This window comes from Platichthys flesus, chromosome 17 (assembly GCF_949316205.1).
Source record: "Platichthys flesus chromosome 17, fPlaFle2.1, whole genome shotgun sequence".
NCBI classification, from domain to species: Eukaryota; Metazoa; Chordata; class Actinopteri; order Pleuronectiformes; family Pleuronectidae; genus Platichthys; species Platichthys flesus.
In genome coordinates this window covers 20405246-20430096 of record NC_084961.1, presented here as the reverse complement: position 1 = coordinate 20430096, position 24851 = coordinate 20405246, and the positions used below count along the sequence as shown (strand labels likewise).

General features: G+C 40.4%; 1 protein-coding gene across 5 annotated transcripts in view; it reads right to left on the bottom strand.

Annotated features, from left to right (window-relative positions):
- epb41a (erythrocyte membrane protein band 4.1a) overlaps positions 1–18708 on the bottom strand; it is a 57521-nt gene extending 38813 nt beyond the window's left edge. For all 5 annotated transcript variants that reach the window (XM_062410298.1, XM_062410300.1, XM_062410301.1 and 2 more), the window contains exons 1-6: positions 18569–18708; positions 6681–7003; positions 4441–4722; positions 3962–4066; positions 3233–3275; positions 3048–3123 (exon numbers count right to left, since the gene is read on the bottom strand). In XM_062410298.1, coding sequence (XP_062266282.1) covers positions 3048–3123; positions 3233–3275; positions 3962–4066; positions 4441–4722; positions 6681–7003; positions 18569–18587 — 848 coding nt within the window. In that variant the 5' untranslated portion in view covers positions 18588–18708. The remainder of the gene's footprint in view (positions 1–3047; positions 3124–3232; positions 3276–3961; positions 4067–4440; positions 4723–6680; positions 7004–18568) is intronic.
- Positions 18709–24851: the final 6143 nt, after the last annotated feature.

The window sequence follows — 24851 nt, the reverse complement described above, 5'->3', positions numbered from 1 at the left end:
AGAAACTATTTAAACAAACAGGAAGTTGTGTCCGGTTTGTTCCATCCAGCTTTACGCTGACGGCGCGCTGATCGCGCTGCCTCTCTAACCGCTGGTAAGTGACTGTGTGTGTGTGTATGTAAGCCAGATGCGGAGCGGACGAGTGTGCCCCCTCAGTCACCCCACAGCTAAACAGAGTAGATGATGGTTAGATAGTGATCAAACAGGAATTGTAACAGGAAACATGGAAATCTTTGTTGGCGTGTGTGTGGCTGTGTGTGCGCATGTGACTGCTATGCGCGCATGTGACTGTGGATGGGTGTGTGTGAAGACCGCTGGCGGTCAGTGGCGGAGCCGCTCCGTCACATTATCCCCCTCCTCCCTGAGATTGGTGCTGAGCGGCAATCTCGAAAGGTAGTCTGCCACCACATTGGTCTTGCCTGACCTATGTCGGATGATGAAACGGAAAGGCTGGAGTGAAAGGTACCATCGGGTGAGACGACTGTTGTGATCCTTCATGGAGTTGATCCAAGTGAGAGCTCTGTGGTCTGTTTCTAAATCAAACTCCCGTCCAAGCAAGTAGTATCTTAGACTTTCCAGTGCCCACTTAATGGCCAGGCCTTCTTTTTCCACCGTGGAATATCTTGTCTCACGTGGCTGCAACTTGCGGCTCAGGTACAATATTGGGTGTTCCTCTCCAGGGTCTCCTTGGGCCAGGACCGCTCCCAGGCCAACTGCAGATGCGTCAACCTGTACCATGAATCTTCGGCCAAAGTTCGGACTCTTCAGAACTGGCGAAGAACAGAGAGCAGCTTTCAAACTTCTGAAAGCTGTTTCACAGTCCTCTGACCAAGGCACCGGGTTCCTCTGGTCTTTGCTGGTCAGAGCTGTGAGTGGGGCTGCAATGGTTGCGAACTGGGACACGAACCGCCTGTACCACCCCACCAACCCGAGGAAGGATCGTACCTCTTTTTTGGTGCGAGGTCGAGGGCAGTTGCGGATAGCTTCCACCTTATCCACTTGTGGTCGCACCTCTCCTCTTCCCAGTAGGTACCCTAGGTATCGGGTCTCCTCTCGTGCCCAGTTACACTTGGCTGGATTGAGTGTCAGCCCTGCCTTTTGGATTTTCCCCAGAACCAACGACAGGTGATGCAGATGCTCCTCCCAGGTGTTGCTGAAAATGACCACATTATCCAGGTAAGCAGAGCTGCATTACTCACAACCCTGGAGGACTCTGTCCATCAGTCTCTGGAAGGTGGCTGGTGCTCCATGCAGTCAAAACGGCATTACGGTGAACTGGAAAAATCCAGTTGATGTTCGGAATGCCGTACATGGACGACTTGACTCTTCCAGTGGCACCTGCCAGTATCCTTTGCACAGGTCAAGAGTGGTGATGTATTTGGCCGACCCGATCTTCTCCAGCAAATCATCAATCCTCGGCATGGGGTAGGCATCAAACTCTGATATGGAGTTGAGCTTCCGGAAGTCAATACATATGCGGAGAGATCCATCTTTCTTAAATACGACCACCACTGGACTGCACCACTCTGAGTGGGAAGGCTCAATCACTCCGAGTTTAAGCATCTCTTCCACCTCCTGCTGCAGTTTATGCCCTAATTGTTGGGGAACACGGTAGGGATGCTGGCGAATTGGTCGTTCATCCTTTAAGTGGATGACATGCTCGACCAGGCGGGTCCTTCCGGGGCCAACAGCAAAGAGAGAAGAAACTTCTTTGAAGACCTGGAGAAGCTGTGTAGTATAAGCTCCTGGAAGATGTGCCAGTGAAGGCCTGGTGGTATCAGTCAGGACTTCCGGACCCATCTGTTCTTCCTCCTCCATGTCCACCTCTCTTACCAATAGAACCGGCGCCTGGACCGGACGTTCCTTCCACTCCTTCAGCAGGTTCACATGATACCTCTGCTTTGGCTTTTTCTTTTCTGGAAGGTGAACCTCATAAGTGACCGGTCCCATCTTCCGGGTGATGGTGTAGGGGCCTTGCCATTTCGCCAAGAGCTTGGTATTGGAGGAAGGAAGAAGTAACAGAACCTTTTTCCCAAGCTGGAACTCCCGGTGACGAGCCTGTTGGTCATACCATGTCTTTTGGTTCTTCTGAGCCTCACGCAGATTCACTTCAGCCTCCTCCTGGTATCTTGACAGCCTTTCCCTCATTTCCAGGACAAACTGCACCACTCCTCTGTCACTTGGAGTGGAGGAAGGGGCCTCCCAGCCTTTCCGGAGCAGGTCCAATGGTCCCTGTACGTCCCAGCCATAAAGTAATTCGAATGGGGAGAAACCTGTTGAAGCCTGGGGAACTTCTCGATAGGCAAACAGCAGAAACGGCAACCATCGGTCCCAGTCCCTTCCTGTGTCACTCACAAACTTCTGCAGCATCCTCTTCAGTGTTTGATTGAACCTTTCCACCAGCCCGTCTGTCTGTGGATGGTAGGGTGTGGTCTTAATAGCAGATATGCCCAGCTCTTTGTTGGCGTGTGTGTGGCTGTGTGTGCGCATTTGACTGCTATGTGCGCATGTGACTGTGGATGGGTGTGTGTGAAGACCGCTGGCGGTCAGTGACGGAGCCGCTCCGTCACACCCCTGCAATGTTTGCTTACAATATTAATGTCATTCTTGGAGTGAAATAGAATGACACTCCACCAAGGCCAGATGAGAGTGCATCCCTCCATAAAGTTCAGTGGCAAAATGTCCAGTAGTTTTTGCATTATCTTGCTTACAATAAAACCGACTAATCAACCAACCTGCAGACCCGAGTGTAAACCTCCCTGAGAGAGGTAGTTAACCCAGAGGAAAGGGTCTAAGTAAATTAACTGCTTCTCGTTGAACTGTATTACAGCCTACCCCCACCCTTAGGTGCCATAAATGGTGTAAATTTTTCCTCTACATATCGATCATAATATCTTCTAACCTATGACAAAATAGAACGATAGAAACATAAATAAGACTGTTAAACTTAGTCATCATCTGGAAAAATTTCCACATTAGGCTTTGAATGCAATAAAACTATGTTTTGAAGTTGGTCACTGACACATTCACTAGAACTCATGAGTTACCTTGTTATGTCTTCAGAAAGTTGGGCTGGGTCCGGTGGATAGAATTTCACATTGAAAGTGAAATTGTAGTCGGCACCTTGAGGGGAAAAAAAAACCATAGGGTGTGATAATGATAAATTATAAAAAACTACATTAGAAACATGTTAAAAAAGAAAATGAGAATTTATATTTAAATGTAAGCTCACCTTGTACCTGCCTGCGGATCTCCTTGGCCAGGTCCATCCAAGTCTGATCAAGAAATTGAGTGATCAAACATCTATTAATAACATCTTTACATCTATAATTATCCCTCTTATTGTTTTCATTATAACAACTAGTCAGAGCTGAAAACTGATGGTGCACAACTGTTCCTGCTTTCTCTCTCCTCTGCTAAACATTGAGGTTGGAATAGTTAGATTGATACTAACGGCTGACATTAAAGTAGTAACAGCATTCATGTATCATTACAATCATTAGATAGAGGTATGCAAAACGTGATACTTTTAGAGACAAGAATGTTCAGAAGCCTCAAAGATTTTATGCACAAAACATATGATTCTATTATACATCAGAATTCTTGTTATAACTTAGAATAATGTTGTTAAAATGTTGCTTGAATATAAAAGTACTGCCATAATGAGTGATTTATCATTATTACATTTTGAAGATAATATATTCTACTTCTACTTAGGTTTAACTTGTAAATTAGAAATGTTCTCTCTCTGTTCATTACTGAATCAGATGCATGTTTAAAGACAAAACAGGTTCAATGGTAAGTATAAAATAATGAACTAGATGTGTTCACTGAATCCACACACACCAATAACAGAGAATATCTCTTCATACATGGAATGTAGTAGTAGTTTTCAAGTAAAGATTTTTTCAACACTCAAGTTAGACTGATACAAACTGCTGACAGTCAGAATCCAACTCACCCTCATGGTAGGCGTGTCCCAGATGACAAGGCCATAGTAGTCTTTCTCCAGCAGGTTGAGATGGTCACACACCTTCATGAACAGCTCCTGGCCTGTGGCATGTTTCTGATACAAATACATTAAGGGGACAAGAATGAGACAAATTGTGCAACAACTATATGTTTTATAGAGGAATAGAAAAGACGGCAGGAACAGGTTGTCAGTTACATTTGTTGACCAAAAAAAAACTATTCAAAGAATTGCCACTCCACTAAATATTTTGTAAATCAGCGACTTTTAATCAAACAAAATAAGCAACATAAATACAAGGGAATTTGAATAGCCCCTCTTAACTTGCATAAACCTGGCAAAGCACTATTGAATTTATAACAGTATCTATAACCGTTAATATCAAATAATTTACCAGTTGTCATAAAAAGTTCCTTCTTTTTCCTTTTATGATGTATGGCAAAACAAATAAAAATGAGGAGTGATCTTACATCCAGCTCACACTCATACAGAGTGTCATCGAGCAGAGTGATTTTGATCTGCATGGTCTTGGGTCGGCGTGGAGCTCTGGGAGCTTTGGCCTCCTCCTCTGTTGTCTTCTCCTCGTTCTCTCCCTTACTGCCTCCTTCAGGATCAGACTCCTTCTCCTCCTCCCTTTCTTTGTCCTCCTCGTTCTCCAGGGCAGCCTCCTCTCCCTTCTCCTTACCGTTTTCTTTGTCCTTTCCACCCTCCTCCTCCTCTGCCTTAGCTTCTTTCTTCTCTACCTGGACAGTCTGAAAGAGAAAGTATGATCACAAAGCAGTTCACACTTTCTTCATCAACTGTCCTTGTGAGTAAAGGCATCAGTATCAAGTTAAACTGGCTGTGAGTCTTGCATAATAGTCACAATGAAACAGATCACTGATTCTTGAGTAGTGGGACAAAACAGGATTCCATATTGAAATAATGAAACCTTAAGCTCAGACACATTAAACCACATGTATGTATCTACCATGTACTAAGCTACTGAGGTATGCTTTGATACAACCTTATACCCCCATCAGAAACCAAAAACACAAATACATTTTCACTCACATTATGCTAGACCCTTAAAGTGTGTCTATATAGCTTCATCATTATGTGTGTGTACGCATGTTTCCTTAACCCTGATAGAGTTGATGACTATCAATTCGCAAAAACAATAAAAAAGCTGAAAATGCTAATTTAACATATTTAGCATTAATTAGACAAACTAATAACCTATTTCTGTATTTCACTCAAATGACTCAAAAAACTTCTGATCCAATGTCAACTCCGTAATTGGCCTGTCCTCACCCTCAGACTTTTTCTTTTCAGCTTGATGCCAGATGCTAACAGAACCTACTTCACGAGAATGAAATGATCTAAACACTTGGTTTGTGAAGACGGTCTTCGCATATCATGAATGTGACAAAGGATATATTAACATTATACCTTACTTGACCCTGTCTGCCATGGATGCACTCTGTATAGGTGGAATGTGAAAATACAGAGTGACTGCTGGCCCTAATATTACCTGATTTCATTTCATTTTAATGAATGACTGACAGTGTTGACAAAAAGTGGGGAAACAACTTTGAAACCTTATGAAATATGCAAGTGTCTTTGCTTTTATATGAGATATTATTATTTTTATCTTTTGATGAACAAGCTCTTTTACTCATTAAAAAATATTTGTGTCCATTTTATTGAACACAAATGATTGAACCCTTTTCTCTGGTCATGCTGTTTAAGATGTAGTGGTAGACCATTAGTGTCATAGATTTGATATAGTAATTATTAAATTACATTGAAGGGGATAATTGTGCTGAATACATTCTATAATTAATCCCTCATTATTTATTCAAAATATTTTCCTTTTTAAACCCAATAGCAGTTTCAAATGCTGAATGTGTTTTGTCCCCTGTCTCAATAATCTGTGAGATGCTGTTGGTGCCTGCCAATATTCACAGGGTCTCACTCAAACCAGACCCATATAATCCACACAGATCATTCAGTGGTTGCAAATATAAGGGATCAGATAAATGCTACAGCAGCACAATATACCCTCTGTTTACACTGCAATCCTCTGAGGTGCTTTATTTTACACTCCCTTTGTGACAGGGCGTACAATGGTTATTTATGGTGTATATTATCAGCTATTACCACAGAAGACAGACCCACTAGAAGACTACATATCTTACTGCTGTAGTTACACTTGAAGGTTATGTTACATAAGCATTTGTATAGATGGATGGTTCCTTGCCTAATTCACTTCAGTGGATTGTACGGTCCAATTGTATTTAATTTCCAATGCTTCTTAGCCACACACTGTGTCTGCAGTTTGCGCAGCATGAGTAGCACATTAGGGAGGTATTCAACTACAGTGTTTTGTAGTTGTAGGCCAGGCCAGGTTTTGATAAGTCGACTATGTGTCAAAAAAACAATACTTGAAAGCAACTACTACATTCCATGTATTAAGAGGGCTTGAGTTATTCTCTGCTATTGCTGTGTGCGTGTGGATCATGCAGTTATATATATGTCTGGTATGTAATGTACAGGTCATACAAATATATGTGTTTCATTAAAAATGTATTCACATATTTGTCCACCTCACCATTAGCCACTTTTAACAATAAAAAGTATCAGGATAACTATCTATGATCCTGGCTTTGGAGACCAAATTTTATGTTTTGGCCCACCACTACTGCAAATACAGAGCATATAGGCTAACCTGAGCCTCAGCACTGTTTACTGAGTGCTGATCCAGGGCGACCTCTCCCTCTGTCCTCAGTTCTGGTTCAGGGTCAGCGATGGGGGCTTTAGCTTCTTCTTCTACTTGCTTGTCCTCCTTCTCTCCCGCCTCGCTCTCACACTGTGAGCGCCTCTTCAGGAAGGAGGAGAAGAGGCGGGAGAGGCCGCGGCTCGCAGAGTTGCGGTTGCGAGGCCGGAGCTGCTCCTCTTCTGGTGAGGGTGGCCTGGCGTCCTGGCCAGCTTCCTCCTGAGGCCTTGGCTTCTTCTGGTGGCTCTCCGCCTCGTCTGTTGTCATGTCAACAGCTGTTGAGGAAGAGGACAAAATCAAGTCAATCAGAAGAATCTCTGTATGTATGCAAATCCAGATAAGGTACAAAAACTGATCATAGTTTAATATCAGGAGGAAATGGGTTTATGACTATTGTTGTGTTTTACTTATTAGGAAATCTGCCCTCTGAAAGGATTTGAACATGATACAGTCTGGTACGTGGAAAACTCGAAATTACAACTTAATAGACTCTTTCCTTAAAGCCACAACCTCTAAAATACCATGCCCTCAGTCCATAAAACCTGAAATCTCCAACCCTGCTGGAAAAATAACCGTGAAAATATTAATATTTTTTGCTAAAATGTTATTCTTCATCCCATTCTTTAGCCTAATTATGTATTGTTACAGCTGCTTCCACTAAGACTGCAGCAGCTGCTTCCAACAAAACTGCAGCTTCTACCACCAAACTACAGCTACTCCCACATAAACTACATCTGCTACCACCAAACTACAGCTGCTAGCACAAACTACAGCTACTCCCACATAGACTACAGCACTACCACCAAACTACAGCTGCTAGAAAAAAAACTACAGCTACTCACACATATACTACAGCTGCTACCACCAAACTACAGCTGCTAGCACAAAACTACAGCTACTCCCACATAACCTTCAGCTGCTACACCAAACTACAGGTGCTAGCACAAAACTACAGCTACTCCAACATTAACTACAGCTCCTACCACCAAACTACAGCTGCTAGCACAAAACTACAGCTACTCCCACATAAACTGCAGCTGCTACCACCAAAACTACAGCTGCCACTACAAACACTACAGCGGCTAACACCAAAACCACATCTGCTACCACCAAAACTACAGCTGCCACTACAAACAATACGGCTGCAACCACCAAAACTACAGCTACTACTACAAACATTACAGCTACTACTACAAACACTACAGCTGCTACCACCAACACTACAGCTTCTCCCACATAAACTACAGCTGTTACCACCAAAACTACAGCTACTACTACAAACACTACAGCTGCTCCCACCAAAACTACAGCTGCTGCCACTACAAACACTACAGCTGCTACCACCAAACTACAGCTACTCCCACATAAACTACAGCTGATACCACCAAAACAACAGCTGCAACTACAAACACTACGGCTGCTACCACCAAAACTACAGCTACTACTACAAACACTACGGCTGCTACCACCAAAACTACAGCTACTACTACAAACATTACAGCTGCTACCACCAAAACTACAGCTACTTCTACAAACACTACAGCTGCTACCACCAAAACTACAGCTACTCCTACAAACACTACAGATGCTACCCACCAAAACTACAGCTACTAATACAAATACTACAGCTGCTACCACCAAAAATATAGCTACTCCCTCACACACTACAGTTGCTACCACCAAAGCTACACTTTAAGGTTTCTCTCAGGTAACATCACAGCTATCACTTAACACTTCACGTAGCTCAATAATGATGATTTTGGATCAGACAGGAGGGCATATTTTGCATTTAAGTTTTTACACAGAGACGCCCACCTGTGCAGACACATCAATAAGCTAAACACATGAGAGGGATGATGCATTGGAACCTATCACACGGAACAGCTGTACTGACCAATCTTGAGTTAATGAAATCTGTCGTGACACTTTTTCATGAATCAGCAAGCCCAGAACCATTTATGTATGGGTATGAATCCTGCCCTGTGTTGTCTTCAGTGCATGCACTTTCACAGATTTCTACACTCAATATTTTCTGCACTTAAAAAGCTATTTAAAAATTTCTGGCATGTTTGAAAACAGCATTCAAATAGACTTTAAATGGTATTTCCGCAATCATCCCACGTCACACTATGACAATGAATATTCTGAGAATATACATTTTTTCTCTGTTTATGTGAGTACTCATGATTCGAAATTACTTTTTTCATCATATATTATGATTTTATATTTCTACTTCACTGCATGTGAAGTGATATTCTGACATTCTCTCTTGAGGTGAGTTTTTATAGCCCATATTCACAAATCACAATTTGTCTTACGGGGTTTTAACAAGGTGCGACATCCTCTGTACTTACAGACACTACATACTAAGTGAAAAATACATGAAATTATAGAATAGAACAAGATAGAAGATAGTGGTCTAGGGAGCAAAATAACATGCAAACATGTGAAAACAATACATTGCATTTCACAATTACACTTTTACACAATAATACTATAAGAAAACTTATAACTGCTTAAACTCAAAAGGCTTCCATTTAATATAATTATTCTTTATTCTGTTGGAAGTACTACAGAGATTTAAGTACTTTAGGTCAATTATTTCTCACGTGATGTTGTTTCAACTGTAATTCTAAAAAATCATTCAATGATTATCAAAAATAATCCAAAACATTACTGAAAACATACATTATTTGTTTATTGACCAATTATGAATCTTTGGGACCAAAAAGCAACCTTTAATGAAAGCCCTGGTACAAGTACCTCAAAGTAAAATGGCCACTAAATGCAAAATAGCAGGCTTCCTGTTGCGTTTTTCCCATTGCACCTAACACTTTTTGGTTTGTCTGGTCATGATACACCTGTGAATCGATTTTTGTTAAGATCTTTCAATGCGAACACGTTCCGGGGGTCTTGAGGGTGCACCATTTTACCACTTTCTGCAAATTTTTGTAAGAATTTGAGCATGTTAAAGCCCTCAAAAAAACAATTAATTTGCCTGAATAATAATAATAATAATAACAATAATCAATTAAAATTTCAATAGGGCCTCCCACTGTCAGTGCTCGGGCCCTAATTACCAATCAAAGAGTCTGGTCTACATTACATTACATTACATTTCATTTGGCAGACGCTTTTATCCAAATTGGTCTAGTGCTCAACTAATCCATGAATCAACTAACTATTGTTTAAGGTCCAATAGCTCGTCAAGGATTTTTTCCGTCTAATGTCATCAAGCTTAATGAAGATGCATCACAGCAGCGAGATCAAGTTTTCTTTCTTCACCTCAATAGATATGTTGAGACACCTCAGATTGATCTCTACTTATATACGTTCACCTTAAATAGTTAAATTGAACATTGTGTTGTAGCAAAGCCCATCAACTACTATTTCAGAAAAAATTAATTGCAGCTAACTGTTATTATAATCATTGACATCCTCTGCTCTGACTATTTAAGATTGACAACATGAGAGCCCCCAAAATTAGAAATAAAATCACCTTGATTGCCAACTTGTGGTTGGTTGAGGTGTAAGACCTAAACTCTGCCCCCTCCATATTAATGGATGGGACATGCACCAAACTGTTATAGACGTTTTCTGGAAGTTGGCGAAAGGAGAACTCAGGCAGCAGCTGATATCTTATGCAGAACATATTAATGTAGACTTGATGCATCAAGGAGACCAGGAGGTCTCAAACATACAAACGCAAACAGAGTTACATGAGCAGTTGTCACCCCCAAGTCTGAAGATGTCCCACACAGCATCTGCATATATCTTCCTCTACTTGCGTCACTAATTCCAACAGCACATCCGCGAATGGCTAGAATTGTTGTCACTCTCTATGTTACATGAAGTTGTTCATATCCTATTGGATAGTTAAGCCTAAAGTCTGCATTCCTAAATCACATAGTGTCCCTATGTTTTGCCCCTGGAGGAATACGTATGAGTTGAAGTTGGTGCCTCTTTGTCTGACACATCGGAGTTACATAGTGGGCAGCTGTGGCTGAGGGGGAGAGCGGTCGTCCTCTAACCTGAAGGTCGGTAGTTCGATCCCCAGTCTTCCCCATCTGCATGCCGGAGTGTCCTTGGGCAAGATTCTGAACCCTGATTTGGCCATCATAGAACAACAAAAGTGCTGCTAATAGATGCACTGTCTGAATGTGTGTGTGAATGGGTGAATGTAGAACTGTACTGTAAAGCACTTTGAGTGATCATCAAGACTAGAAAAGCGCTATATTAATACAAAACCATTTACATATTAAAGTTCATGAGTTAGACACTACAATATACTGTATGTTGGCCCTTTATCTATAACCTGAGTTTGGGCTGTGAGAAGGGAAGATCTTTTGAATTAGACAGACACGATTCTCAGGTACAGAATTAATATACAATAAATACATTATGTGTAGTGGCTTATACAGTTATGTAGGAGGATGGTTACAAATTCCTCACACAAACTAAAAAGTCAAAGTCATTTCAATAAAAAAATTATAAAATGGTTTCTGTAATTTTAGGCAGTTCTTATCACACTGATGTAGTGTTCAATTATGGTTATAATTAGTTGTTTTTCATAAAAAAAAAAATACAGGGTGAAACGTCATGATTGACAGCTGAAACGATCTTGATTGATGACAATGCCATGGCTCACCTGTGCAATAAGTAATGTAGAGACTGACTCCAAATAACATAAGCAAAACAAAACGGCAGAGCACGCATCCTGAATACATTTTTGTACAGTATGTTTCTTGGATTGGATTGTCTCTGATAACGTCTATGGTGGAACCTGCAGGTTATGGTTTGACCCACACTTCACCACCGTGTACTGCAGAAGGGGTTTTATTAACAACAGCGACTTGAATTATGTGAGCACATGCACAGAAATAGCCTAAAGTGTCACAAATTCACCCTCTAATATATACTTTCAGTTTGTCTGATAAGTTTTGCATACTAATCCCCTTGTCATTTCAGAACTCAGCCACTCCCCTCCTGCTCTGCACTTCCTCATTCCTCTGATCCCTTCACCGGCTCCACCCACAGACGCACCTGTCTTCCATCTACTCATTAGTCTCCCCTGTATATGTGTCTGTCTGTTCCCTGTGTCCTCTGCCAGAACGTTTAGTGAGTTCGTGCCTAATCCTTCCAGCGTTTTCCTCCTGACTCATCTCCTGCCTGATCCCCATCGTGACCTGCCTGTTTTTTCCCTGGACTCCTCTTCTGCCTGCTTCTTGTCGGATTTACTTGTATCGGACTGACTGCCTCGCTCCTGACCTCTGCTACATTTTAATAAACCAAGAACTTTGCTCATCCCCACTCTGTTTCAGTGTCGTTGCTTTTGGGTTCACGCCTGCCATTCTGCCAGCCCTGACATAAAGGAATAGTGTAGTCAATAATGTTTTCTGCACTGATTTGTAAAGTAGGCTCATATGACTGATTGTGACAATATCTGTTTTTCCACATAGCTGTTTTACGTAAGACCTTTTCTTCAGGCATTACATCCCCTGCAGCCATATGAAAGCAGCAAGATTTGCATGCTTAATAATATCCTTAATAATCACCTCTTCCTGAAACTACTTATTAGTTTTATTTGTTTTAATCTTGAAATGGGTCATTCTGTTTCTATACATCATATAAGAAACTTGTCGAACCAAATTATTAAGGGAAATATGGGCTAACAAAGTTCAACTCTGTGGACACTGTGACTTTAACTGTCTTTACCCCCTTCATAAAGGTCACAGAGAAATTGTTTATATCGTTTTGAAGCTCTTTTCAGGCCAAGTCTTTTCCATACTTATTTAAAAAGTATTCTTTCTCCTGTACATACATAAAAACACAATTATAAGCTAACACAAGTTAGCTTATAATATCATCAGATCTCTAGGAATTTTGGTCTTGGGTTTTTCAGTTGCTACTGAGATATCATTACTGAAGAAGCATCACATCAGCACTTAGTGATCAGTGCAGGATCAAACACAATCAAACTTTGTTGATGGGCTGCAAGGCCACTGGCCTGATAATTGTTTTAGACGGAAGTGGTCTGAATACTGGCCTGAATACTTTCTAAAACAACACTTAAAGGTATGCTGCCAGACTGAGGGTGGACAGCTTGCCACCACAAGAAGTTCCAAAAGCGGCTGGCAGCCTGCAGTGCAGCATGGATGCTGGCGCAGCCACATTATTGCTGACAGGGCAGAGAAAAGTCAAAGTGTGTGCTCAACAACTCCAGGTGTACTGATGTGTTTATAATGAGAATAACACACACAAAAAACTACTACAAATTCTAATGGCTGGTTGCTGTGACACCGTATGGTCCTGGGTAGCAGTTTGTAGCAGGTGCCACAGAGAACACCAGATTGTGCAGCTTTTGAGTCCAAATATGAACATCAGCTTTTACCTGGAACTGTGGTCAGTAAAACAAGCTGTTTATTGATTGTTTCAGAATGGTGATATTATAAATGCAAAAGGAAAGCAATATCTAGTCTGTAAGTAATTTACCTGACCAAAAATCTGCTGTTGACTATGACTTCATATTTCTGTGTCAGTGTAGGTTGCGTTAAACTATTGAAATGCAGGTCAGAACTTCCATAAACTGAAAATTATATAATACAGCAACTTTAGAAAAGTTGTAAGTGCTATTTTAACCCAGCATGGGTCAGTGGGTTTATTTTATAAAAACCCATTGGTGCTACATTGACCTATGCTTCCCAACTGAGTATCTAGTAACTCAGAAACAAGATTAGAGCCATAAAACGTAAAACGTCTCCTATATTATATATTCCAATGATGCAGCAGATGTCTGACAAAATAACAATATGACATTATTCCTGATGATTATGACTGACAGAGGTTTAGAGAGCAACACTGTTAGTATGTGTATAGTCAATGAGGATGTGTGGTAGGATTAGTGTCAGCTGCGGTGTATTATTTCTAATGTTACCATACTGTAAGTAAATACTTTTCATGGTTCTATATTATTTCTTGTCATCAGTATGTATATCTTGTATTTGTATCTAAATAAAACGTTCTATTGCTTTAAAGTCACCCTATAGTAACAATGATTGTGTTGAAATATAACATTATTATATTTCTGCCTGTAAGGGAAATGTAACATGTGGTATACTTTGATTGATCAATATTGAACCTCTAACAAATGTCACTTTGATGTAGCTATTTCCTGTTGAACTGAATGAGTGTTAGCCTGAATACTCCAGTAATCTAATTAGTCTGGATGTAAAGAACTACTTTGATGTCATGTGACTTTCTCACCCACAAATTCACCTAACAAAGACTTTAAAGCACGGGGGATTTATGGTGGTAGTAGACATTAAGACAGATGTTACACTCCAGGGGTCTGAGATAAAGCAGGGGACAGGATATCCTTTCCCCTATTTCCTGAATATCAAAGAGGCTGATCGATAAGTTTTGTTCCTCTCTAGGAGGAGCTGTAAGATGTTTGAAGTGCTCCCTTTCTTGCATGTCATTAACTGTTTAACCACCCCCTCCCGAATGGGTGGGTTAGCCAAATGTATAAATACCAACCACTGTCTTCTGTCTGGGTGCATATGACAAACTCAACTCTGTTGTATGTGCCATGCTCGAGCATTAAAAGTGTGACAATACTGTAAGAGAATTGTGTCTCGTTACCTCCTTGCTAAAGATGGGATTATTATTAATTGCCACGACATGCCTTTTGTACTTCACCGCCATGAAACAACAAGAAGAGGCCTTTACTTCTGATGCCCTGATGTTTGCTCAGGAGAGCTGTCAGAGGATTTTTCTTTTTTACACCCAAACATGATTCATAGAGCCCACAGCATGTAATGTGTCCCTGGCAATCTTAAAACATACACAGACTGTGTTTCATAGCCTGAAGTGTTTGAGTAGTTATGCTGCTCCACAGTACGGGATTAAAGGTCAAAAAGGTTTCACACAGAGATACTGTACAGTCGGAGGTCACAGATCTTACCCAGATGCTGCAACATCTGACATTAAACAAACCAACCATACAGGGCACATACCTGTACTTCTATTCTTTCTTAATCTATTGTATTATAGAAGCTCAAGTAATGGCAACGATCTTGCATTCTATACTGAGCAATAATACAGTAAAGCATGGATAAAAGTAAAGTCATGATGTGATTAAATTGTTTGATGTAGGCCAGGCAGTTTTAAGATTTCAAATAGATTCTTAAATTTAGACACAGAGTCTGGCCTGGTTCACAGGTTAAAACTGAAATGCATTGGTGAAAAGGAATAACATACTTAAGCATATCTGTAGTTTTTCAGACTATGTGGTCGCCTGAGTGCTGAAAGTGAGCTTAAGGACTGAAATCGGCTTTAAATTTAATCGGGCCGTGTGTGGGATTAAAGGGTGCTGTGTACTGATGTGGAGGCCAGAGGCAGCCGGATGTCTATCAGTCACTGCTGGACACCCCTCCCTCCCTGTCCCAACACACACACACAGCTGCTAGCATGAGCCCTGACAACAACACAGAAACTGGGAGTCAGGCTGACCCAGATGAAATCTGAGGCAGTGAATATTTAACGAGAGACACGGGTAAAATGAAGCAATACATAACAATGTTAAAAAAAAAATCCCAGAACACCTCGAAATGGGGTCTGAGGGATTGCATGTCAAATATGTTCTGAATGTATCTTGAGCAACTATATTTACAAATGAGGACAAATTGGGTTTGAGCTTGAGAAGAAGCTTGTAAAAGAACTTTGTTTGAAGTGACATTTCAGTCACATTTATTGTGTCAAACAACCATCACCAAGGTCAAGAATGAACTTTCACACTAAACTCATCAGTTAGGGTGTGATGTTTGAGATATGTTTCTAATTCATGATTATGTCAATGTTAGTTAATATGTAAGAAAGGAAGAGATGTACAGTGTGGCGGCATGATTTTCTTTGTTCACCAGCAGACTCGAGAGATGAAGAACAAAAATGATGAGCATGTAAATGGGAAACAAATCAGGATGGAAGGGATAAATATAGACACAGATAGAGAGGCAGATGAGTCAAGAGAGACATGAAGAAGAAGTGCCACAACAAGTAGCCGTCATCTACTCATCTACTCTCTACTCTCAGCACATGAACAGTGTTTGATTGGTTTAAAGCCTCTGCAGGTGCATGAGGAACATTTCAGCTACAACTAGCCAGGAGGTCTTTTAATAAGAGAAAAGCATAACATGAAAAGTCATGACAACAGCCTGCTCTATGTTGGCAAGGACTTGGCGCCACTACCAATATCTCAGCCCGCTACAATTTGCATTTTTCAACTTTATTGACACAAGCAACATTTTGCATTGAAAGAGGCTTATATTTTTGATACATGTTCACAATAAATCTTTACTCATGTATATGGAATTCATTCAAATATATGAAGGTTTGTGCCTTGAATTCGCAGCTGCATGCAGCTCTATACATATGCATCATAGAACTGTGCCTCACTCATGAGTAAGTGATGTGTACAGGATAAAGCCCTGTCAGCCTCTTCAACCTTACATCAGCTCATTTTCACGCTCACCTCAGGGCACATGCCACACATTTCACACAACATCACCATAAGGAAAAAGACCCCTAACTGATGATCCGTGTTGTCTTCTAATTCAAACTGACACATTGCCAGTTACATCCAGCTGCTGACTGGTGATACAGCTGAATATACTAGTTCATATAAGTCTACAATGTATCCCCACTGGACAATACAACTTAAAGGAAGAGTACTGTCCTTTAATGACCACACAGAAGATAGTGTTTCATATGATAAAAAAAAACAGCAAGGGGTTAATAATGAAAAGGATGTGAGCGAAATACCTAAAACATGAAAAAACAGAGACATACAAATCTTGAAAATTGATTATGAACAATAAAGTTGATCTACCTTCACAAGCAGCATTATATGAATGTTAAAACTTCTACTTGTTGATATATGATTATTATGTACCTACTATCTACCTGCTAATTCCAGAAATGTCTGTCTATATGAAATGAATATCACACAAACCACTACAATTATTTGCTTCACACTTGTGGCATTTGTTTTCTGAATGGTCCAGGGAAGTATAGTGCCACATTTGGTGCAATTTGGATTCAATATTATTATATTTTAATAAACAGGCAACCAGCACTATGTAGTAGTCAGTGGGGATGGCATAGCGTGCCAATGGTCTGTGGGCCGAGTTGAAAATGTCTTCTTAAACGTCCTTGGATAAATAACAGTAGCAATCCGTAACTGGGACAAACTGCAGTTCAAAATCCCTGCCAAATCGTTTCAGTATTTTTGTATTATTTTACCATATTAAACTGACAATAATATATCGAATTGAGTTGAATTCAAACTGCAAATTCTTCAGTGAGTATAAACCCGGTAGGAATAATGCAAATTGTTCTAGCCTCACTCTGCATCAAACTGTTTAAAATATCCTCACAAAACGTCCAGCACGCAGTGACAGTATATTGTAGAATTGTTTAAGAAGGACTCACTAATCAGAAGGAACAATTCTGAAGTAGCTCCAGAACATCAACACAAGCAATCCATCCAACCAAAGAGCCAAAAGCAAACAGACAGGTCTAAACGGCCACTGCTCTAGAGTTGGATTGAATCCGTGGACTTTCCACGGATTCAATACAACTCTTCAACTAGAGTCTACTACAACTGAGAATTCATAATGTAGAGTTTTGCATTTTAATTTTGGCCTTACAAGAAATATCTAGCATCTGCAAGCTGTGTTTATATTGAACAATCATCCATCTGCAGCTCCCTGTATATTGAATCGACCAGCTCCACCTTCTCTTGATAACAACTGTTACAAATTGAAATGCCTATTTTGCACGAAAGAAAAAAATTACATATCACAGCCGAATTGGTTCCCAGTTGACTACAAAACTGATTCTTATAAGTATTGGTTTAGGATCGGTTTGGCTACTCATTATATCACTGATCCCATGTTCTACCTTCAGGTCACTCAGGTCACTCTCGTCTTAAAGCTAGAGGGGACCAGACTTTCTCTGGTGCTGCCCCCAAGCAGGTGTTCATACCAAGCTTGTCTCGTGATTTTCTTCATATTCAACATTATTTTATCTTAATGTCTTTTACTGCATTGTTATCTGTTTAGTTTCTCCTAATCCTTTCATCTCTTTAGCTCTTTCTATGTCATCATCACCCTTTCTATTTTCTATGCTTCTCCTTCCTCTCTTTATATTATGTAAATCAATATGATTTGACTGAAAACAATGTAGAATAAATTACGAGACACAAAATAACACAGAAATATTTGCTCTGGTCTCTTGAATCGAATTGTGCAGACGATTCTCTGTTCAACAGAACAATTAAACGCACTGTTGGAACACCACCGACAGTCTCCATGGTGACTCTATAGTCTGCTGGAGAGGACAGATGCCACAGACTAACGCCTGCTCCCCCTGTGGCTGATGACATGGAACCTGATTCCAGCGTGATCAATGTAAACAGAAATCATAAATACAGATTTTAAATGGAAATACCGTTCGACTGGGATTATTCTGTGGCAGAGTATATAAAAGAAAGTATCGCTGTTTACAAAGACCTGATCAGCCCGTCTGATCTCATTCACATCATCACAGCAGCTTTATGAACATTCTCACAAATCAGATCAGTGTGAACATCTTAAACCGCCTTTTCCTGCAACATTTGCTCCATAATACGAAAAGAAAACCTGTGCGTTTGACAGCGGAGACAATAAGGGGCGGTAGGTGTACCTGTCTGCAAATGGCGCTGAATGTGAAAAATGTCAACACAGTGTGTGCGTGTGTGTGTGTGCGTGTGTGGGCAGCTCCCATGTGATGTGGACACTCACCCCGCTCCTCTAAGATCATCCAGCTGAAAAAAGGATGGTGTGTGAAGGCAGATGCTCAGCGGTCACTGTCCCCCACCAGCATCCGTTAATATTGTAATTGATGAGCGTTATCAAGCGGCGTTTGACAATGTGTTTGGGTACCAGGAGCAAACGAAGTGAAGCCACGCCTGTGCCCTCAGTGTTGTCTGACAGGCAGCGAGAGGAGGCGCCTAGAGAATGAGGCTTCAGACAAACTTCAAATGTGATTTGAATGATTGAATCTACTGTCACTGTCTGTTCTAAACCTGCCTGCTTGAAATGGTCTATTTACTTGTCCTCGTGTAATGCTCCGGAGCCACTTTGGAATTATTCATTGGCGTCAGTGAGCCCTGTCCTCCCCAAGCAGTTCTACAATATACTGTCACTTTTCTATTGTTTGCATGCTGAACTTTTGTGTGCATTTATTTTTATTAACAGTCTATGCTGCAGAGTGATGTCTGAAAACTTGTATTTATCCGACCTGGTTTGTCTGCAATGAAGAATCTAAAGTCAATGTTTTTCTTAAATTAAAACTGAATTACTTTTACTACTGTTCATATATGTGCTTTATACATAATTTTGAATGATTTACTTAAATGCAAATATTTTTCATACATTGTATGTGTGCTATTTTTAGAGCTCTCAACACAAACTTCGAATGCAACCTTTTAAAATTAAAGCTCTGTAATTCCGCTCAGTGAAGACATATTGTCTAGCAAGAAATTATTCTATGAATGTTGTTGCCAGGACAGAAACCATCAGGTGTCCGATATGGTACGATAAAAGATGTTTAGACTATATCACAGTGGCTATATTACAATTATGCTATAACATTGATTTAATAAGATTGCAAATTATATGCTATAAGTCAAGTCAGAAGTGTACATGTAAGTATTCAATGTTCAGAGATGAGCACTGTCATCGGGCTCATTTGACCATATCACTGTTTTCTACCATTGTCTGAATTTTACAGCACTGAACTCTTAGCTATGACTTCATGTTTGTAGTAAGGTCTTTATCCACAGCTGCCTGTTACCATACCATACTTCTCTATTTAACAGTGGATTGACTGTCATAATTAAATAAAAACATTTTCCAATATGTATATTTAAAAACAATCCCTGTCCTCCCGTTTGTGTCTATTTCTGACTACATTTTTGTATCTATACTTCCTTCAAAAATCGTAATATTTTTATTATTATTAGTTATATATTTTGCTGGCTAATGGGGCAAAAGAACAAAGGGAACAAAAAAAGCCAGGCTAAAATGATATAGAGAAACATCTATCCTGTAAGACTGCACACAGGGCTTAGCCACCCTTGTTCACGCCCTTTGGCTCCCCCTTCTTTGTACAGCAGGGTGGAGCTTGGAATGTAATAAGGCAAGTGTATTTGCGGAATTACCAATAGGAGCAGTGTAGGGAGCAGCCTGCTCCAATCACTGCTGGTGAAGCAGTTGTTAATGGCAAAGCTCCACAATCAGTAACCAAGGATCCCTGTGCCATAGAAATCAATGCCTCCATTTCTACTCATGGATTGCAAACAGTGTATCAGTAAAATAGGAGCGCATGTCGTTAAATTCAGTTGAATGAATTCATAAATATATGAAACCATCCCGGCATCTCTCTTTTTGTTGAAGATTGTGGATACAATCCCATTTGTTTTTGTGACAATTGAGTGTAGTAGTCCTATTTTCATATGAGAGCACGATAATCAATGTTCTGTGATCAGATCAGGCATTACTCAGAACCTCTAAATAATGAATATCAAGAACACAATATTTAAATGGGACACAGAAACAGCAATAAGCAACAGAGAGGTTGTTGCCTGCAGACACAAAACAGCAGACAACATATCAAGAGAAGGAGACTACTCAATTCCTCAAACTAATTGTGATGCATTTAACTTTTTTTATATAACAGCTTTATATTACGCTGGCAAATTTGAAAAAAATCCAACTCTAACCATAACTGTTAACATTTTGACATGTTCTTAACTTAAATTAACAAATAAAAACAAGTGCTACACTCTAAACAAAATTTACATAACATAACAAATTAAACTTAATTTAAATAAAATTATCAACACAGTAATAGTTTCAGTGCTTAAAACAGCTATATACTCCAGTTCCAACCTAGACAGTATTGTCATAATATCAGATGTAATGTGGTCAGTAAAATATGGATCACGTCTGTCTTCTCACATAACGTCTTTCCAGCAAATCATGAATGCTATGATGATGAACGTGAATATGGACCCCTATGTCTATTAACATATCTCTTCCCACTTAACATCTTTTGAGCCTTTCATGCTTGTGACGATGAATATAACCTCCACGTTGTGACCTCACAAGTCTTTCCAATCTCAAGTTTCAAAATAAGAGCCTAGTGCATTGAAAATGATTGTTTCTGTACACTAAATCGCTTCAGAATCTATACACAGCTTCAAAACGTTGGTATTGTGTGTCCCCTCACTACTCTTTTCAGAGGATCCCTCTGCTATCAAATGTATTCTGAAAGTCGGCATGTACTTCACTAACTTTTTTGTGTTCCTCCTTTTACACAGAATTGTTTTCAAGCAGTTGCTACTGTTAATGATGAATAATTAAGGCTATATCTAAATAGAGCACAACCTTAATTAATGTGCTAAGTAACACCAGTGTTTACTACCTACTATTTCCTATTAAAATGGCTGCGGTGAAAAGGGTCTATTCTCCCGTTACATAAGTCTGCGCATGCTGCTTGGCTAATCCAAGGATAACGGTATTCCCATTTTTTTTTCTACTTTTTTCACTCTGTCTTTTTTTTTTATGAGCACAGAGGAAGAATCACAACAGTAAATCGAGCAGAGATTAAAGACCCACACATTGGACCAGAAGAACAGGTGTTCAATGCTTCTGATTGAACCAGAGGCACTGAGGGTGAAGAGGTTTGAGAGCCAACACTCACGACATAAGCATTGTTTCAAGGCACTACAGCATCAGTTTTAGCTTCTGCAGCTAGAAGTGCAGGCTTGCACTTATACTATCCCAGAGCCCAGTTCACCGCTGCCAAGGTCACATCAAACCATGTTGCCCCCAAAAATCCAGCTAATCTCACGCTAATGTTTTTCGTTCCACGTCAGAAGATTGACTTTAAACCTATGGGTAATCAGTCAATTAAGATGACCACAGTGCAGATTAATGGGAAAATCCTTAAAGCACTGATCGATGCTGGCAGTACTCAGACCCTTGTGCAACTGCAATATAGATCAGCTAATGTCATCCGCACTCTCAAGACAATTCCCATTTTAAATGTTATAGTGTGGCTATTAAAAGAACTCAAGCAAAACATGCAGATGAGAATTCCACAATCCTCAGTACCATGCCTATGGTGTTGATCTGGAGACTCAATCAAGGAAGTCTTGGAAGCCATGTAGCCAAAGAAGGCAAGATGAATCCAAACACACTGTTCTAAAACCACCAGTGGAAGATGCTCCAGACAAGCCCTTGGGTTTCAAATTTCCTACAAATATAATTCAAATACAGCAAAGTAATCCAGCCTTGACCACCGTCTTGCTGAGCTAGACAAAGGTAAAGAAAGGGGGTCTGTCCCATATTTTGGCCAGGTTAAGCAGCTTGAGGTTCCTCGGGCAGCCTGAGATGTAAAATTCACTTTTTTTAGAGAGCAACTCTATTCAATGGGCTTCCAACTCTTGAAAGCAAGCTGCTGACAAAGTGGCAGGGGCCTTTTGAGATGCAGAGGAAACTTGGACACACCATAAGTGTGTGCCATGAGATTCATGTTAACCTTCTCAAAGAGTGGGTTCCAAGAGTTGAGAAGTAAATGGTTTTGTATTTATATAGCGCTTTTCTAGTCTTGATGACCACTCAAAGCGCTTTACATTCACCCATTCACACACACATTCATACAGTTCATCTAATCGCAGCACTTAGTTAGTGCTCCAAGAAGGGAGCACAAGTTCTCTTGATTCGAGGTGTGGATGAGGAAGACCGTTACTTAACTTCACCAACATCCGCTGACCTTGATTTGGGCCATCTCTCTAAAAAAAAAGCAGCCTAAGGTGAAACCTTTACTTAATTCAGAAAATACCCAGATTGTACAAAACTGGTGGAGCATTATATTGTGTCGACAGATGATGTTACTGTGTGATGTATGAGTTACAGGATACTGTAGAGATTCCTGATGTCACTGAAGCAGGTAGTGAACCTCATGCTGTCTCTTGGAATCATTCAACCTTCCAAAAGCGAGTAATGTAATCTGGTTGTTTGGTTCCAAAAAAGGATGGAAAAATTATATTTTGCATAGACTTCAGGGCTCTTAACTTAATTTCAAAGTTTGGTTCATATCCAACTCCACGAATTGATATCTCATTGAATTCCCTGAGTAAGAATCCAGTTCTCCATAGTCAAAAGTTCTAATGAACTGTTTATAGGGTTTTAAGTAGTGCTGGTGCTAAAATGTGTGCAAAGCAAAATGCAACTTGTTTAAAATCTACTAATCTTAGCAGATATTGGTCAGACTTATAGAGTAAGTGAATAATTTTATCATGAACTAAACTTTTATCATGCAGTACAGAAGAATGTTTTTGGGTGGTTTTATTCCGTTTAAAGGTGAGAAAAAAAATATCTTACATATGAACATCTTCGATGTAGCACTTTTTTGTGCACACAACAAAAACATAATATCACACAACAAATTTAAATTTCATTTTGTGGCATAATTGAAAAATTGTTTAAGATCTTTTTTGATCTGAGATTTGATAAAACAATAAACCCTGGAAATACAAAAATCTGCAGAATAAAATAATCGTCCAGTTGCTAGCAGATGTCTATTAAACGTCATTCTCTCGATCTTTGAAAAAATGGAAAACACTATCTCCAGCATTCACAATCAGACCCAATGAAGAGTGAAGCAGCACACCAGTACACAATAAAAAACAAAAAGGTTTTGCTGGTGTCCATGAATACAGCATCATGGTTATAATCAGCATATCTAAGCCACTTTGAGAGCTTTTGTTTGGGATGGGGTGTGTTCAGCTCAATGCTCCCTGCATCAGCAATCTGTACAGTCAGAGCCTCTCACACAGTCTTACACACACTCCTTCCCCCATCACTTCACAAAAGGCCACCCTTTGCCCTGACAGCCCCTTCCCCCTTCACTATCACTTGCGGCCGCCCCCTTCCCCCAGGGTGAGGAGCAGGTGCTAAGCCAGACTGTCTGTTGAGGTGAAGAGAAAGCATGGAGCATGGAGGCTCCCCAGAGAGGAACAGAGAGAGAACACCAGAGTCCAACACCCCTACCACCACTCCAACATGTCCCCGGTCCCCCCTGAAGATTACTAGCAGCTTGTAGACAAAACACTTCAACTACAAATGAGGTTTGGTGTAGCAGGAGACTAGCATACGATTGCTGCTTGACTGAAACAAGATATTAAATGAACATTTCTTACGTTGAAGCCCAGCCATACACAGTCCCACTGTGCAGAATAACCGTTTCAGCTCCAGGTTATTCTCTCTGGTTTTGGCAGTTTTTAATCTATAGCAATTGAGCATCATGTTATCCAAATTGGGCTTAAAAAAATAAGGGGACCCTTATCACCAAAAGGTTTCTTGACATCTTCATCAGTGTTGTTTTCTTTTCGTTAGTTAATAACTGTTACTAGGGGTCTATCTGGAGAAACTCCTTCACATACAGCCGCTCAGACAAATGTCAGGGGATTATCCAGAGTTTAGGGCATGTCAGAAAGCAGCTACAATGGCAGCCAATATGGGGGCATTAATGCAAGAGGTAAAGGCTTTTAGAGATGGATTGGAGTCTCTCTGGTCTGAGAAAACACTGCCTGCAATGCAATCACTTTAATTCAGCAAGGAACAACCACCAGAGGAGAAGGAAGAGATCCCACAATGGGACCTCACAGCAGGGATACAGGCAGTATGAACACCAACATGCTGACCAAACACACACCTGCCCTACCAGCTTCTGCTCCAATGCTCTGAGGCTCAGAGTCTGAGCCCATGTTAACACCTGGAATTGACCAGTGTATTAACCCTTTTTAGCCACTGATTGCAGCTCATCTGCTTTGCTTCAGGTGGGATTCACCCGAAGAGAAATGTAAATCAAATTTCCCCTATATGAACAAAGAAGTGTTCAATACTCTTCCGCTCCCCCCCCTCTTGACATCGGCTTTGTGGCCTCCAGCTGAGCTTGTGCTTCTAGATGCATCCCTCCACTTCCACTCAATTACCTCTGTGCCAGCACAACAAT